A 16,773-nucleotide genomic window follows, 5' to 3' on the forward strand; every position below is an offset into this window, starting at 1 on the left:
AAACTAAGTGCACAGGTACAGGCTTGGATTATTCCTTGAAGAGGACCTCCTTTTTCCCTCCTATTTTTAATTTTTATACAATTTCCAGCCAGAGAGAAATACAGGAGAAAGACTGCTAAACAGAAGTAACAGATTATGCAATTATCCTCTATAGCATGCTTTATATATATATAATTCGTCATCTTCAGGCTGGTGTTTTCGGCTTCGTGCTTCTAGGAGCAATGTGTGATCATAGCTGTTTCTTCCCTTTAACTGCCAGTGGGGGTATGAACTCATTGGATGGGAGTTTGGCTGTGTTCTGATTGGCTGGAGGTATGTTCTGATTGGTTAGGGGCTTGGCTGTGCTCTGATTGGATGGGGGAGTGTTCTGTTTGGGTGGGGGCTTTGTTGTGCTAGGGTTAATCTGAGTTGCAGGGGGATTTGAGATGGTGAGCTGCGTTGCTGTTGTTTGGCTTCGTGTTCGTGATCGTGCTTCATCTTCATGGTGGGTGCCAAGCTCCCATCCAATCAGTTCATACTCCCACTGGCAGTTAAAAGGAAGAAATAGCTACGATCACACATTGCTCCTAGAAGCACGAAGCCAAAAACACCAGCCTGAAGATGACGAATGAGACTTTGTTGAAACGTCGCCAAGACACTTCCAATTTTACGCGGGAGAAAACCCGAATAACCAAAGACCTACATACAAACACCCGCGAAAACCTCAGAAAATATATATATATATATATATATATATATATATATATATATATATATATATATGTATATGTGTATACCAGAAGTAAAGTCAACCAAACCCCATTATTCTTGGTTTCCCACCATTGTCATTTTTTCTTCTTTATAAGTTTTTCTGATAGGCCCCATGGCCTCTTTTTGGCCATTCCTTCTCTACCCACTTCTGTAGTATTTTCTCAATATCAACTCTTTGATATAATTTACAGAGATCAATCAATTGCTCCACAGTTCTGTCACTGTTCCGTAACAAAAATTCCAAGGTGGGACTCTGTTGTTTCTGTTCCAGGAAACACAACTCATCGTAAGTCATTCCCCATTTGCTTGCAAAGTTTCTCCAGTTTTTCACTGTTGGGTGGGATGGATCCAATTTGATCCGCATCATATACAGCAAGTCCTCATCATTTAGTAGGTCACTGATGATTGGCTGGTGAGATGTACACAAAGAGCAAGAGCAATCTTCTGTACATGATTTCTTCAAAGCTAGAATTACAGTTATATTAGGGAGTTATTCCGCTGTTTTCTGGTAGATAAAAGTTCTATGACATGGTACAGATGTAATGAGCCTTGTTCAATATATTATGATGATTTAGACTTAACTGTATTCTAATTCGTTTCCTCATTCTCCCTCCCTTACTTCCTCTTGTTGCATGTCCATAAAGAAATCTTTCTTGTTTCTTAAACTACAGTTTCCCATTTGAAATGATATTCTGGTTATAAAATTGGCTCACTATATCTGCATTGAATCATTGGTTGCTATGTGCTCCCCCAGCTAAAGAGGACACTGATGTACTACACAAAGAGCAACAGGTATGTGAAACTCCTATATAACAACATTAAGCTATCCTCTATATTTGGCTTTTGGAGGTTTGTGCCACTAAGCACAGTAGGTAAAAATAAGGCCGGTAACCTGTTTTACTAAGCATTACATTAAAACTTCAGTCAACCAAAGCAGTGATGAGCAGATGAGCTTATCTGTTGATGATCATGGTACAGGTAGTCCTCGACTTACAACAGTTTGTTTAATGACCACTTGAAGTTACAACAGCATTAAAAAAGTGAGTTATGGCTTTTTCACACTTACGACTGTTGCAGTATCCCCATGGTCACATGATCAAAATTCAGACGCTTGGCAACTGACTCATATTTATAACAGTTGTCGTGTCTTGGGGTCATGCAATCACCTTTTGAGACCTTCTGACAAGCAAAGTCAAAGGGGAAGCCAGATTCACTTAACAACTCTATTGCCAACTAAACCACTGCAATGATTCGCTTAACAACTGTGGCAAGAAAGGTTGTAAAATGGGGCAAAACCCATTTAACAAATGCCCCTTTTCAGAACAGAAATCTTGGGCTTAATTGCAGTTGTAAGTCAAGGACTACCTGTACTGTAACTTGAAATATAAGAAGAGTAAGCAGTCATGAGTATGGGTCTGCCTGAAACTAGGAAAGAAGGTATCTAGGAGAAGATATTACTAAGATGATATGAATGAATGGTGGAAATGAATTGAGAGCGTACTGTACAGGAAAAATTATGAGGCGATTTGGAGACCCAAGTATAAGTTATAACAGGAAGTATGAACAAGGAGGCTTGGTGGAACAAAGATGTGAAAAAAACTGTGAAGAAAAAAAAATCATGTAACAAAATGACTTATGCAACAAATGAGTGTGAAAGATGTTGTATAAATTGTATATAAAGAAAAAGGAAATTGCAAAGAATGTAGTTAAAAAATGCAAGGAACAGTTATGATGTCAAAGAAAATGCAAGGTGATTTTGATGACAATAAGCAGCAGAATGAATGGAACTAAGAATAAAAATGATGAAATGACTTGGAATGAAAGCGAAGCGAGGGAATGCTTTAGAGATTTGAACTGGTATGTTGTAGAATAGGATTAAAATGAATGCTATAAATTTAAATTGAATATAAATTGAAAAATAATGAGGAGCCCTAAATGCAATGAAAATGTTTAAAAACTGTAAGACTATGGGTATAGATGGTAGAACTGGAGATATGTTAAAGTACTGTGATTAGATTAAGGAGCAGTATGCAAATTGATAAATGTATGTGTGAAAAGTGCACCTGGGCCAAATTGGCCTGATGCCACTATAATTTTCTCATACAGCAGGATATGCAACTTTATATGGAATTGAGAACAGGGAAAAGACACAAAAACTGAATGCAGTGGGAACGAGATATTTAAGAAGTGTATAGGTTGAACAAGAATAGAATCATGAAAAAAGGGAAAGTGAATGAATGTGTACTTATAATGATTGATCAGCATGAAAGAAACCACAGAGATGATTTGATTATATAGAGAGAAAGAATAGGGGGTTACGTTGAAAAAACATCCTCAAAAGAAGACAAGTGAGACGTTTAAAGAAGGAAAGATTATGTATAGTGCTATATACAAAATGGTATATAATTGTGGTTGAAGACTGTCATTAAAGTAAAGATTGTAAACATGCAAAAATATGGGGAGGTATAGTGAATAGCGGTGATGTAAATGCATATAGTTAGATTTTTTTTCCTTCTCATTATCTCTTTCAATTCTTTTCTTTAGTTGCTACTTTACATTATTTTGCTGTATTTTGCATGTTGCTCAACCAAAAGGGAATAGCATAGTATATATGTAAATTAATTTAATGAGAACTAAATTCAACAAATTACATTTAGTTAACCTAATTACTTAAGTATTTTTTTTTTAAAAGTCATCTTCTGTTTCATTAAATTTTAACTCACAATTTCCCCTGAGATATTTTTAGTAAACTATAGTTGGCTTTTACATAGCATCATTCACCTGAGAATATCACAGCACACTCTGGAGTAGACAATAAACTGCATTCAAATACAATTCAAATTTAGACATTAAACAGTTTCATGATAACTTCAGGAACTGTTTCAGAGACCACACCTAAGGCTTTTGGGGACCATATTTGGCCTTATGCACATAAATGAAATACAATAATACCAAACTTTGTTAACGAGTTCCGCCTCATATTGTCTTCCTCTTATATGGACAAATGAATCCAATCTCAATGTTGTGCATATGGGCTTCACATGACAACTTCCTCACTATCATGCAATCATCAAGCATTTTCTTAAAAGCATTTCCCTATATCATACATGTCAAACTCGCAACGTCACATGATGTATTGGAGCTTTTTCCCCATTGCCGGCAATGGGGTGGATGTTATTTCCTCGTGACGCGTCCGGCCCAAGGGCCAGCAGTTTGTTACCCCTGCCCTATATCATCAGAGCATAGAGATGTTGAAATAAAAGGATCCAATGAAAGACTATTTCTTTCTACAGTAATAATTCCAATTATCCTATTTAGAACAAAAAAAAACCTGGAATCAGGCAGTAAATACATTTTGGAAATGTACAGAATGTTACCTCTAGGTGAATCACCCGCACTACTTTGAGTGTCATCGTCTTCTTCTGGCTACAAATAAATACAGCGTTGCGTTAATGTCATGATATGAATTTAATTTAACAAATTATACAGCTTGAATCTAGAAAAATCTCTCAAGATTGGAAAGGTTAAACCATTAAAAAAAACTAAATACTTTGAATAAGCTGTATTTCTATAGAGGAAGATTATCATAAAAGAGAGGCACTTAATTCCTGAGTTCAGGAAGATTTTATCATGGTAAAATAGATTTGAAAAATCAGCAGCAGATGCTTTTGCTGTTACAAAAAACCAACAAGTTTAGATGAAGAGATTCCCCCCTCCCGCTCTTACTGCAGTTTTAAAGATGAAAGCAGATGGGGTTTTTCCCTTGAGATATTTTCAGCAAAGTACAGTTGGCTTTTGTATAGCGTCATTCACCTGAGAGTATCACAAAGCACTCTGGAACAGATCATAAACTGTGCATGCAAATACATGTAAAATATGTAGTTATATAATATGCTGTAACCAGACACTTTTACTTACCAACACTTAACCGCATTAGTACATCCATTCCAAAGAAGCCACATGGATAATTTATGTGGCAAGACCATGACAACCATGCACACAATGCCTAATCTGCCTTTTGAGCTTGATCACAATTTCAGAAAGGAGACAGGGAGAAACCCAACACCTTCAACTTAAAACCATTTATATTTTGTGTTTAATTGTACCAGGCTTATTGTTTCTTCTGTTTCTACGCTAAATATTGCAAAATTTATGCCTAGTTCTCTGAAATATTACACATGGAATGGGATGTTTTTTCCTCTTTTTTCTTTCAGTGTTACATATTTTCTTTTTATTTTCATCAGTACTGCTTAACTCTAGGTGACATTTGGCTCCAACAAAGCAGGATGTCATGTTGTGTACAAACAAATCTTGTGGTTCTAACATTAAACATAAAAAAATCCATACTGGCTGAAAGATATATCAAAAAATAATATGTTCTCTTCCCCTTACATATCAGGTCTATAAATAATTATAAAGGTTCCCATCCACTTCAGTCTTTAAATGGCATGAAGAATAACAGAGTAACTGATTTGGAAAGGACACTGGAGGTCTTCTAGTCCAACCCCCTGCTCAGGCAGGAAACCTTATACCATTTCAGACAAATAGTTGTCCAATCACTTCTTAAAAACCTCCAGTGTTGGAGTACCCACAACTTCTGGAGGCAAGTTGTTCCACTGATTAGAGCTTTACCTCAAAACAGAGTGAGACAAAGACCCAAAATGAGCATGGTCATTGACAAAGTCTAAAATACAATATGAAAAATAAAATTAAAGCAAAGTAAAGAGCTTATTTACTTGAGATTTACTTCAACAAATAAAGTATAGATTATTTAGATTTAAACATAATATTGAATTAGAATTGTAGTGATGATTCAGCTGGCAAAGTTAGCACAGGAAGGGGAATGATTTGATGAGAGAGAAGTTAAAAGGGCATTGTGATCCCCCACCTGGGACCTGGCAAGGTTGCTGGGGATCCATGAAATTAGAATTTGTCAATCTGAGAATCATTCTTCTGGCAACATGATAGTGTGAAATATGGAAATGCAGGGCCAGAATTAAAGAGGGGATATCAGGAAAACAGAGAAGAAGCAATAACACAAATTACAGAGCCAGGAATATAATACAGAGTTAACACTGTAATATATTCACTTTATTTTCAATCTTAAGACTTAAACAGTATTACTTCATGCAGACAAAAGAGAAAATATTAGATTATTTCAATAACTCTAACATTTCCAGAAGAAAAAAAGCCTACGCTGCAGCTTGTTCACTTTGCACAGATTGCAAAGGTAACTAAACTAAGCAATAATTATAAAATAAAGTTTCTATTTGTCTGAGAATTATAATTTTTACCAGATGCATCCAAAATTTTCTTAATTTTTATTCAGTTCGATAATAAAAACCATTTGACAAACAAAGCCAAATTAATATCTGTTTTTGGACAGTATACACCATCTAAGGTACAATTGTATTGAAAGATTGCTAACTATAAAGCATTACATTTAACAATTTTGTTAAAGAAATACCTCTTAATAAATTGCAAGACCAGACAAAACTACAAATTTGTCTCACATGTGCGGGAAGATGAGAAAATCCAGTATTGCCTAAAGGTAAAGTATGGATTCTGCACATCTATGTAGAGGAAAACATTTGTATGGAGAAATTAATTTCATTTCTTAAGGGAAAAGAAAGAAGAGATTGCAGCCAGAATAAGAATTTGCAATGCTTGACTCAAAATACAGCCAAAAAGATGTTAAGTAAAATAACTAGGAATCAAAGCAGCTTGTTTTCTTTCTAGTGCTAATCTATAATATGGTGATTGCTCTTGGCTTGGAGCAAAATGCTGAACCCATACAATTGTGGCTTTATCAACATGTTGTTTCAATTAGCTTGTGGCATATGAAGATGTATGAACGCGGTCAATAAGTTGCTGCAAGAAATTTGTGGACTGCAATTCTTTTCCATGGACAGCTTTTGTGTGCAAAAATTTCATTCCTAAGCTTACATTTCCTCAAGGACTTCTTACTATCACATGAATCTTCTACCTGTTAAGTTCTTAATTAAGGACCTCTCTGGATATTTGTTTACTAAAATGTCATCTACTCTTGTCACCTACTCTTCCTGTTCTACACAGTTTACAGCATATGGGATAAATCATTAATACAATAAGAAAATCCACCCATAAAACCAAGAAGTAATAAACAAAGCAATTAAAAACTAATTTAAAAATCCTGCAGTTGCCATTTTTTTAAGTCTGAACTCTCTCTTAAAGACTGTTTTCTAGTCTTCTATCATTTGTTAGGTGCATACCTAACTTTGGGGCAAGCTATCTGAGAAGGAGGATTTACTATGAGAAAATCTACCTTGATTCCCAGCCCTCCCCTCCCCCTCCCCCCCCCCGATTTCTTTCAGGATGGGTACCCAGGATAATTGATAGTATAAGTCAGGCAGATTCTACATGAAGTAGATGATTCTGAAGATAACAAGGGGCCAAACTGTAGTATGCCTTTCCTTCACTGAAGGCAAAGAGTATCTAAAATGCAGGATTATTTTCATGGCTATTTCTACCCTCTTTCCAGCTTGCACCCGAATTTGAAATAAAACTTTCAGCACTGATTTACAGTAAACTGGGGAACAAGAGTAAAAAGTCTTAATGTTGATAAATAACAATAAATAATATTGACAGATATTCTAATAGGATTAATAATGTTTCAATTACCTGGTGTATCAGGCCAGAATCTGACGTTAGGCTTGTAATGTTAATGGATGAAATTTCCAAAGTAACTTTTTCTGTTTGGTATTCTTCATCTACAAGGCAAATATTCTGCAATGTTAGTCAAGTTCAGACCTCTTGATCAAAGTATTTCCAAAAAGATTCTGTAATTCCGAAAGGTTATGGTGCCAATTCAAGTAATGTATCATGGCAAGAGAGAAAGCTGTAATACAGGCATACTGTTCCATTCATAAAATTTAGCATAAACACTGATGACTTGATTAAAGTTTTACATATCTAAGATTGCAGAAGGAACTAACCTGTGGGCACATTATCAAATAGGCTTACAGAAAGGATGTAATGAATGAAAGCCTGTGTATATACAGAGTAAGTGAGGAATTGCTAGTCTCTATTATGTTAATCTTCTTTTCTCTGAAATAAAATACCATATATCCCTCTTCCAACCATTCCACATGTCACACTTGCCTGCCAATCACCAATCAATTACATTAAAATCATCATTTTACAAACTGGATCCCATATGAATTGCAATAATTATTAATGATAACATTTATCTGAAATATCATGTAACATTTCACTGGCTCATTTCTGAATATCCAGTTATCATTAATAAGTACAAGAACAAAGCCAGATCTTTTAAATTGCCTGGGTGTGTCCGTATACAACAGTAACTTTCATAAAATCCAGAATAGTTTCAGGTCTAAGTATAGCAGAAAGAGAAGAGAAAGAGGGGAAAGAAGACAAAAACGAAATTGCTGCTGATAAAGATCAATCTTCCTCAAATTTGCCTCAATTGGAATTTACTCCAAGAAATTGTCATGCTGTCTGAGTAATTTTGGGAGCTTTAAGTCCAAACATCTGGAAATGCCCAGATCAGGAAAGTTAATATAGATCTCCAATGTTTGATTGTAACTTCCTGAATTTTCAGTCTGCATATCTACATGATACTACTAAGAGAAGAGTTAGATTTTCTTTTTCATAGTAATGATCTTAAGTCTACCTTCTAGTACATGTATTTCATTCCAGGTAATTCAGTAAATATAAATTACAATAGCAATAATTACAAAAACAAAATATTTAAAAACCTTAGAGAATACTGCTTTACCAGAATAAACATTCATATTTTCATTTGTCATTTCATGACAATGGAAATTCTTCAGAATAATTATCTCTCTTTAAGTGATTCCTCCCTTGCTGTTCTTTATAACTAATTGGTTATTTATGATTGATTTTGGATACCATCCTTCTTTTTAAAGTAAAATGGGTTAAATTAGTTAGGATCAGATCTAAAATATTATGACTAGATTTTGTGCTATGCGCCTGGATAGAAAGTAGTTCTACACTTTATGAAGAGACTGATTATGTTCCTTCTGCCTTTATTGCTTCACACTGTGTTGATTTCTGCTTTGGTAGGGTCTCCTAGCCTCCTGTAGACACTTTGGGTATCAGAATGAAATAAGAAAACAGATGATCCATATGCAATCCTTTGGCTCCCAACTAATTCTTGATTCCCAAATATTTGTCTGTGCTGGATGTCAGGGAAAATACATGTTGTTGTTGCTTACCCATTGCTTTCTTGTAAGTGTGTTTTAAGTGTTCATGTACGCCTTAAATGGCAAATATGAATGGACTCAGAACAGAATCCTCCAGAAGTGTAGATAACTACTTTGGGCGGGAAGTATGCCATCAGTGTTCCTATATATTCCCTCAATTTCAGTAGTTAGCCATATAAAATTAATAGAAACTTAGTACCTTAAGTAGTTCCCTACGGGTGAAAGAATTGCACGAATGTATATGCATTCATAGCTTGCAAAAAAATCACCAAAAGGCCCAACCTCTGAAATAAAGCAAAAGTTTGGGATACATGGCCCTGAAAGATGAACCAAGTTTAAATCACAGGTAGCAAGTTACTAATGTGGGTTATTTGCAGATAACTACTGCCATATGCTTAGGATAGATTCATGAGGCAAAAAAATAGTATTCAATGGAGAATTCCATGTACTGCAAAGCATAAGAATTCACCTGATGGAGATGTAAAAGAATATATTTTACTTCTGAAAGAAATAGAGGTAAAACTTTCACAAACCGACTTTGTAAAATGTCTTAGCCCTGATAAACAACTTTAACTGTAGAGATCCAAGGCAGGTTAACCCCCTTTATCTTTCTTCTCAACCAAGAAATGTCAGGAACCTTATAATTGCTCCTTTGAGTATGAATTCCTGAAATTCCAAGCACCACACAGAGAAAATGAGGAATAAGTGAATTATTCCCATTTGTAGTTGAGTGTTGAACTCAGTGGTATAGTATACAGTATGTCCTATGATCATACACAGAAATTCATAGGACTGTAATGTTTTCCTAAATTGACAAATGTATACAGTAGTAAACATCACAGATGTTTAGGAGAAAGAACATTATTTACAAAAATTGTTTGATTGTCAACTTGGCACATTTTAGATTTTGGCCAATATCATCTCTGTGGTCTGGTTGTCTCTTATATAAGGTGTACAATATGAGAGCTTTCAAGAGGAGCAAGGCCTGGATTAAGGATGATCCTTTTGAGCATGGACTGAAATTACATTAATCTTGCTGCTGCTGCTGTTATCCATCTATCCATTGATGAGACCCTCCCATCAAAGAGAAGGTTTTCAAGTACAATTCATAATGTCCCGAGAAATTCTTCATGAAAAAGACTAACAGACTTCAGCAAGCCAAGTACAAGGAAGAGAGCCATTAACTGTCTTGCTGCTGGCTTGGTATTTCATAGTATTGACCTGCCATTTGGAGAGAATATAATCTTCAGAAGAAAATAATTCTGATGCCCTTTGTTTATCCTGTGGGAGATGACAGAACAGTAAGGCTATTGTCTTTTATAGGAAACATTGATGTTAGTTAGATAAGCCTAATGGATGTAGAGCCAAAAAAACAAGGCTGCTGTGAAATAGGTACTGTGTTCTCTATATCAGATTTCTTTCCCTTGTGGTCCACAAGTATTTTTCTTGACTTGGACTGAAATGGTTTATAGTTAACTACTTAAATAAAATGTGTAGTTCCCATCAGTTTTCTATATTGTACAACATCAATGGAACAGAAATTAACCAATGCCATGTACCGTTTGTAGATCAAAAATAGAATTGGCAAGACAGGTATAATAAGTCAGCATCCAGAGTAATCTGGAATCAGGCTTTTAAAAAATGTTTGAAGTAAATAAACCAGGATTCCAAGCATCTGCAAGCATCAAATGGAATGTTAGATCATCCATACCCTTTGAGTGAATAATCCCCATATCTAATTACTTGGATAACTGCAACAAAATGAAATTTGCTTTCTAACATCAATGCAATGTACTAATTGCCTACATTCAGGTGCACTGTGATTAAGGTTGCTTGTTCTGAGGGGGGAGAGAATGAGATGGAATGTCGATAATGAACTTCAAACAAACTTGTCTCACCAACTCCATGAAGTGGTATCAGAACTGGAAGATGGGCCCAGATAGAAAGCTATCATACCTCAGCTGGTATGTTGCAAGAAAGAAGTTTGATGGTCCAGGATGCATGGCTTGATTAAACATTATATTAAACAAAGGTAATGGTGTTGCCTGTAAATAAAACTGCTGAATCTCCTATAGAAAAAGTGATCCAGATGACTTTAATAGCATGAGGAAATGGAAACAATTATCACAAATTATGTTGTACCATATGAAATAAGATATGCATTTTGACAACATAGACAGAGAACATCTATCATCACCAGAGATTTTATGATTAGGAAAGTTTACAAATATATTAAATTAATAAAAACATTGACTGTGGCACTGATTGACTCAATCCAGAGAATATGAGAACAGAAGCTCCTACAGGTAAGAGAAGCAGAAGAAATCTGATCTTAGTTCTGAGAAGTAGCATGGGTCAGTGAAATTGGGTCCTTCAAGGTACATAGTCGATTATCTCCCGAAGTCATCCAGTCATCTTTTATATCTAAGGCAGGACTAGAATTCACAATCTCCTAGTTTCTAGACTAGTGCCTTAACTTTTAGACCAAACTATATCTCCAGTGATGGAATTGAGCTACTAAAGTGAAAATGAATCAGGGAGAGAAAACCGTAAGATATTTTCTTAGTTGGTGGCTTCTCGACCTTAGAAGATTTTGAAGGTCTCAGAGCTAAGAAAAGCTGGGAATTTCAGCAATTATATCTGGAATCAGTTCTAGAAAATTATGAAGTCTATGAAGGGACATAATAGTTTCACTATTGTGGCATACCTAATCAAGTTGTATATTACAATAGTTTAAAAAAAAAATAAGAACAGTCATTGGAGTTGTCTATTTTTACCTTTGGGTAATGCTGTATCTTGAACAGGATATTTTTCTATCTGTTCAGACAAAAAAAAAGAAACATATTTATACAATTATTTTAGATACATTTTGACACACCAATTATGTTGACCTGTTAAATTCTTTATTCTGCTGAATTTGTAACCTTTCGAGCCAAATGCAGTCCCCTAGCTGTTTATTGAGCTTGCCAAGTATTCAACAATTCACAGTATTTCTCCAGTTCCAAGCAGGAATAAGGAATCAATGGAGATTTATCAAGCCCCTTAAATGAAAGTTTAGCAGAAATTATGAAACACTTGGGATGGGTCTGCCGGTAAAGATGGCAATCTCGAACCAAATCCTCCTTCGATAATTTCATTCAGAAATCTTTCACGGAATGGTTTCCAACACTTTCATCCTTATAACATTTTGAAGTAAATGCTTTTAAAGGAAATAACCCTTAAGGACCAACTTCATTAAGGATTCATGACACTGGTGGAAATGAAACCACTACAGGGGTTCTCAAACAAATCTTGGATAATGACTACAACTGCATCTCTCGCTACTGAATTTTCTGTTACAACTCTCTCTTTTTTATCCACACAAACCAATAGAAGCTATAGAGAAAGGGAATTCATTTGTCCACCTCTGAATCAACAGAACATTCTAAATATGAATCACTGATTCATTATGGTCATTTTTCTTCTTGATTACAGAGATTAATTTATACTAACAGCTTTGTTTCTAATTGTTACCATTTCAAGTAGTTTCATCAAAAATAGCTGGTTGTTGCATAAAAGAAGAATATATTAGCATCACTCATTCTTTATAGAGACATATGTTTCTGGATAAAATAGGCATTAACTTCTCATTACAACACTTTCTAATTATTAACAAAAAAGGCAGAATTCTATAGTTTTTAGAACCCTGAAACTCAGAAATAACTTAACTAAATATTTTCTCCCATAGCACTCTATGCTGTAGAGAGATGCTATTTGTGTGGCAAGCTAATCAATTATTTAGGAAGATCACAAAGGAAATGATGTCATGTCCCTAGACTTATTTCAGAGCCTGTATCTTGTCACATCTTAACTTGTCTGTGAGTATGAAATACTGTGTACAATAATACCATAGCAACGAACAAGTAAAATAAGTAAATTAAGGGCCTAGTAAAAGTAATATTTTCTTTGAATCATTCTCAGCTTCTGATAGCTTCATGGACATATCCATGTAGTTTTCTTTGCAACATAAAAAATGTTGCCAATGCCTTCTAGTAAGATGTTTGTTCAGCTTCCCATTGTAGTCCACAATTCTTGCATTTTCTGGTAACCCTCATCCAAATGTTAACCAGCTCCCACTCTGCTTAGCTGGGCAACTAACCACTTCAACAAAAGTGGTACTTACATTTTCTGAGGATAAAGTGCTAGGGTCAGTGTCTTCTACTGGTTCTTTAGTTGCTTGATCTGCTGGAAACAAACCAAAAAGAGACTTACGTTTACACTCATCAACATTTTAGAGATATTTATTTATCTGTACTTTAATTGCTTAATAATTACACATCAGTCTGCTGCAAACCACACAACAGGGGTTCACATCCTGGTTTATCCTAATTGGGTAAAAAATTCTAAAGGAAATGGCTAGCTCTTGTATGTTCTTACATGTAGGTTCATGACAGATGGTCACATGTCAGTTCAAATATAACAACCTTGCTCAATAAATAATAGTCTAGAAGCCATATTAAATAAAAAACAGGAAATATTTTTATTATAGTTTTTTTATTTCACAAATGGTTTTAATTTACTTTAACCTTTTAAACCATTTGAATATATAAAGATCAGCATAAAACATCTTGAAACCATTAAGTTGTTTATTCACTTTTCAGTTATACTATGTATTTCAGTTTTCAACAAGTTCTATAAAGAGGGAGCCAGCTATCCTATACTAAACACTGGATTTTCCTTCTAAAAAAGTGGAAATTATAATACCTTCTTTTCTCAGTTTAAAGCTTTTATACTCAAAACTCTCCTGGAAACTGGTAGCATTTTTTTTCCTGCTGAAGGATATAAAGTTGAATTACAGCATAAGGCAATTTTTTATAACAATTTTGCTTCACTTCAGAGGGATGCTGCAGGGCTTAATTTATTTAGCACTTGAGTGAATGATTCATCAGACTTTGAGAAGCGCTCCAAAAGGACTTAAAAAAAAACAAAACGACAGCTCAAAGTCATTCTCAATACAAAGCCCAAAATACGAAGAAGGGGAACATTGAGACTCTTTCAAAATCGAATTCGGGCGCCTCTGTCACGACTGTACGCTGTGGTTAATTTCGAGGATGTGAGCTTCAAGTCGCACAAGGCAGGGAACAAAGACTTTCCTCTAAGAAGAACGCTGCCTTTGCCAAAAACATTAGGAGCAATGCAAATATTAATTCATACTAATAACAGCCCCAACGACAGACGGAGAGCTACTCGCCTTTGGCAGAATCCCGCCAACGAAGAACAGCTCGGCAGAGCCTATGGGAGGATCAGTGTCCACCCAGGGAATCCGCCCGCCCCCCTCCCCCCGCACTGCAAAGGCCACTCTAGGGTCCCGCCTCCCTTGCTCTGCCCGGCCCTCTTTCCGGTGCCCTCGGTCCCCGTCCGCAGAGGCGCGCAAGCCCACCGCTCTCGTTCCTCTGCGCCGAGGCGCGCGCGCCCGTTGCCGAAGAGTTAGGCAAGGCGGGTTTTACCTTCGGGCAGAGCGTTGGCGGGAGAAGCCATTGGGGGCGAGGAGGTCGGCCAAGCCGCGGCGAGCTGGAGGGCTTTGGCACCTGCGATCGGCCCGCCGTTTCCCTGCCCCTTCTACTTCCTAGGTAGTTATCGCTGGACGCTTCTGCGCTTCCCCCTCCTGTAGGACGAGAGGAACCTTGGAAGGGAGCGGAAGCTGCAGGTAAAGCCCGAACTAGCAGGGGAAGAAGCCTGTGCGGGGCGGGGGAGATACGCTTTCCCCACCCCCCAAAGCCACGGGCGTTCTGCCTAAGCGTGTGTTCTTGCAAGCTTTCCCTACCTCGATCGGCGACTTCTCAAAAAAACCGTGTGGCACCTGGAAAATGCATTATATAGCATCCTTTTTCCTAGGCAAAGGGAGGGGTATGTTAATTGACTTATAGATTCTCCACTTGGATGAGTAAAATTCAGGGTTAGAAACAGCCATGGAAAAAGTACAGGGAGTCCTCGACTTATAACAATTCATTTATCGACCTTTCGAAGTTACAGCGGCACTGAGAAAAGTGACTTATGACCATTTTTCGCACTTATGACTGATGCAGCATCCTCACAGTCACGTGACTTACATTCAGATCTTGACAACTGATTCATATTTATGACGGTTGCAGTGTTGCGACCTTCAGACAAGCAAAGTCAGTGGGGGAAGCTTAACTGTTGTTATAATTTAAGAACAGTGATTCATTTAACAAATGTGAGAAAAGTCGTAAAATGGGGCATAACTCATTTAACAAATTTCTCACTTAGCAACATAAATTTTGAGTTCAATTGTGGTCGTAAGTTGAGGATTACCTGTATATGAAGTGTCATCATTATTAACTTTTACACTGAATAATGTTATAAAGTGTTTTTGCTTAGCCTGCAGCCCAAAATATATCTGTGACTAAGATCTCATTGACCTGGCTGAGTTGAGTTCTCAGTAAGCATAGGACTGTGTTATAAGAAATATAAGAACCTTCCAAAAATAGACTTTTTGAGAGCATACTTAGAGCTTGCGATTGAAATACCTGCCTACAGGGCTTGTAATTTTAAATATTTCTGCTTACACAGGTTTTTCCCAAAAGTATTTCATAGCTTTCTCACAACAGTTTTCTCAAAACATTGACTTCCTATAGATGATTAATAATTCTAAAATTATTTTATCAGAATCAAATAAAATATGTATTAAATTGTGCGATCAAATGGTCATTATTGCGAGCCTAATAATTTGCAGCCATAAGGCCTTTCTGAACTGAAATGCTGTCCTCTCATCCTTGAGTTGGAAAAAGCTCTCTCAGCATGAATTTGATATCTCCATTGCTAGACAATTTGCAGATATTTCACTGCAAACCTCTGGTTTCCTTCAAGTTAAAAGCTGACACAGTCTTTTATACAATATATACATCTTGAGGCTAAACTTGATACAGGGAAAAATGTCATTTCAGTACTGCTTCAGCTAAGGACTTAAGGCTGTCTAGTTACGTGGGGCCATTATGAAAATGTCATGAGAACATAGCTGAAAAAAGATGTTTCCAGTGAATTGTTTATGCCATGATTATGTGCAAGTGGAGAAAGACCCTCCAATTCTTTCTGAAACTTGCTTCTCAAGGTTATCACATTGTGCTAGTAACATTTTCAAGGTCTTGTCCGGTAAAAAAAACTTCAGTCTTTGTTCTCCAACCAGGATTTAAAGTAGGTTGCATGCTGAAACATACCTGGGATAGTGTAATCAGAAGACCAAAAGTAAAATGTGATGCATTATTTCATATAAGTTTACATACTTATTAAGATTAATTCATATCTTCATTTCCCAAGAAACCCAGGCAAGGATTTTTTAAAAAATATTAAAAGTTAATATCTGGAAAGCTTTTCTGTAATAAATTTTCAATAACTGGAACACTTTCTATTTCCTATTGCCTTCAACCATCTTCAGTGGCAGCTACCACATTGTGGAGCAGGTGACCATCCCCTCCATCCCATGATCCTCAACATCTCTCTGGGTGAAAGCACAGGATGGAATAATTGATTTCTTGACTGATTGTGGAAAAGTTGGTCCTGAAGCCATGTAGGCTTTTACAGGTTAATATTGCCATTTAAATTTGATCTGGAAACCTAATGATACCCAATATTGCTACCATAGCATTGTAGTTACACTGGTAAACCTACTCATCCCCATTAGCAACTAAGCTGATGCATATTGGGCTAGTTTTAATTCTCATTGTCTTCAAAAGCAGAGTGTATTGTAATAGCCTAATTGCGTGCTGAAGACATTATCAATTATTGGCATAAGCATATC

General features: G+C 36.3%; 1 protein-coding gene across 2 annotated transcripts; it reads right to left on the bottom strand.

Annotated features, from left to right (window-relative positions):
- Positions 1 to 739: 739 nt before the first annotated feature.
- Positions 740 to 14,658, bottom strand: EDARADD (EDAR associated death domain). 2 transcript variants are annotated; one of them, XM_039352976.1, is made up of 6 exons: positions 14,465 to 14,658; positions 13,141 to 13,199; positions 11,756 to 11,795; positions 7,411 to 7,499; positions 4,128 to 4,176; positions 740 to 1,215 (listed from the first exon to the last, which is right to left on the bottom strand). In XM_039352976.1, exons 1-6 carry the CDS (start codon positions 14,493 to 14,495, stop codon positions 839 to 841), a joined length of 645 nt encoding a protein of 214 aa, XP_039208910.1. In that variant the 5' UTR covers positions 14,496 to 14,658; the 3' UTR covers positions 740 to 838. The 2 variants fall into 2 exon arrangements, with proteins under 2 accessions (XP_039208910.1, XP_039208909.1); XM_039352975.1 differs by having other exon boundaries at positions 13,141 to 13,202.
- Positions 14,659 to 16,773: the final 2,115 nt, after the last annotated feature.

Source organism: Crotalus tigris, unplaced genomic scaffold (genome assembly GCF_016545835.1).
Source record: "Crotalus tigris isolate CLP2741 ecotype Arizona unplaced genomic scaffold, ASM1654583v1 scf7180000018486.1709376, whole genome shotgun sequence".
NCBI lineage: Eukaryota > Metazoa > Chordata > Lepidosauria > Squamata > Viperidae > Crotalus > Crotalus tigris.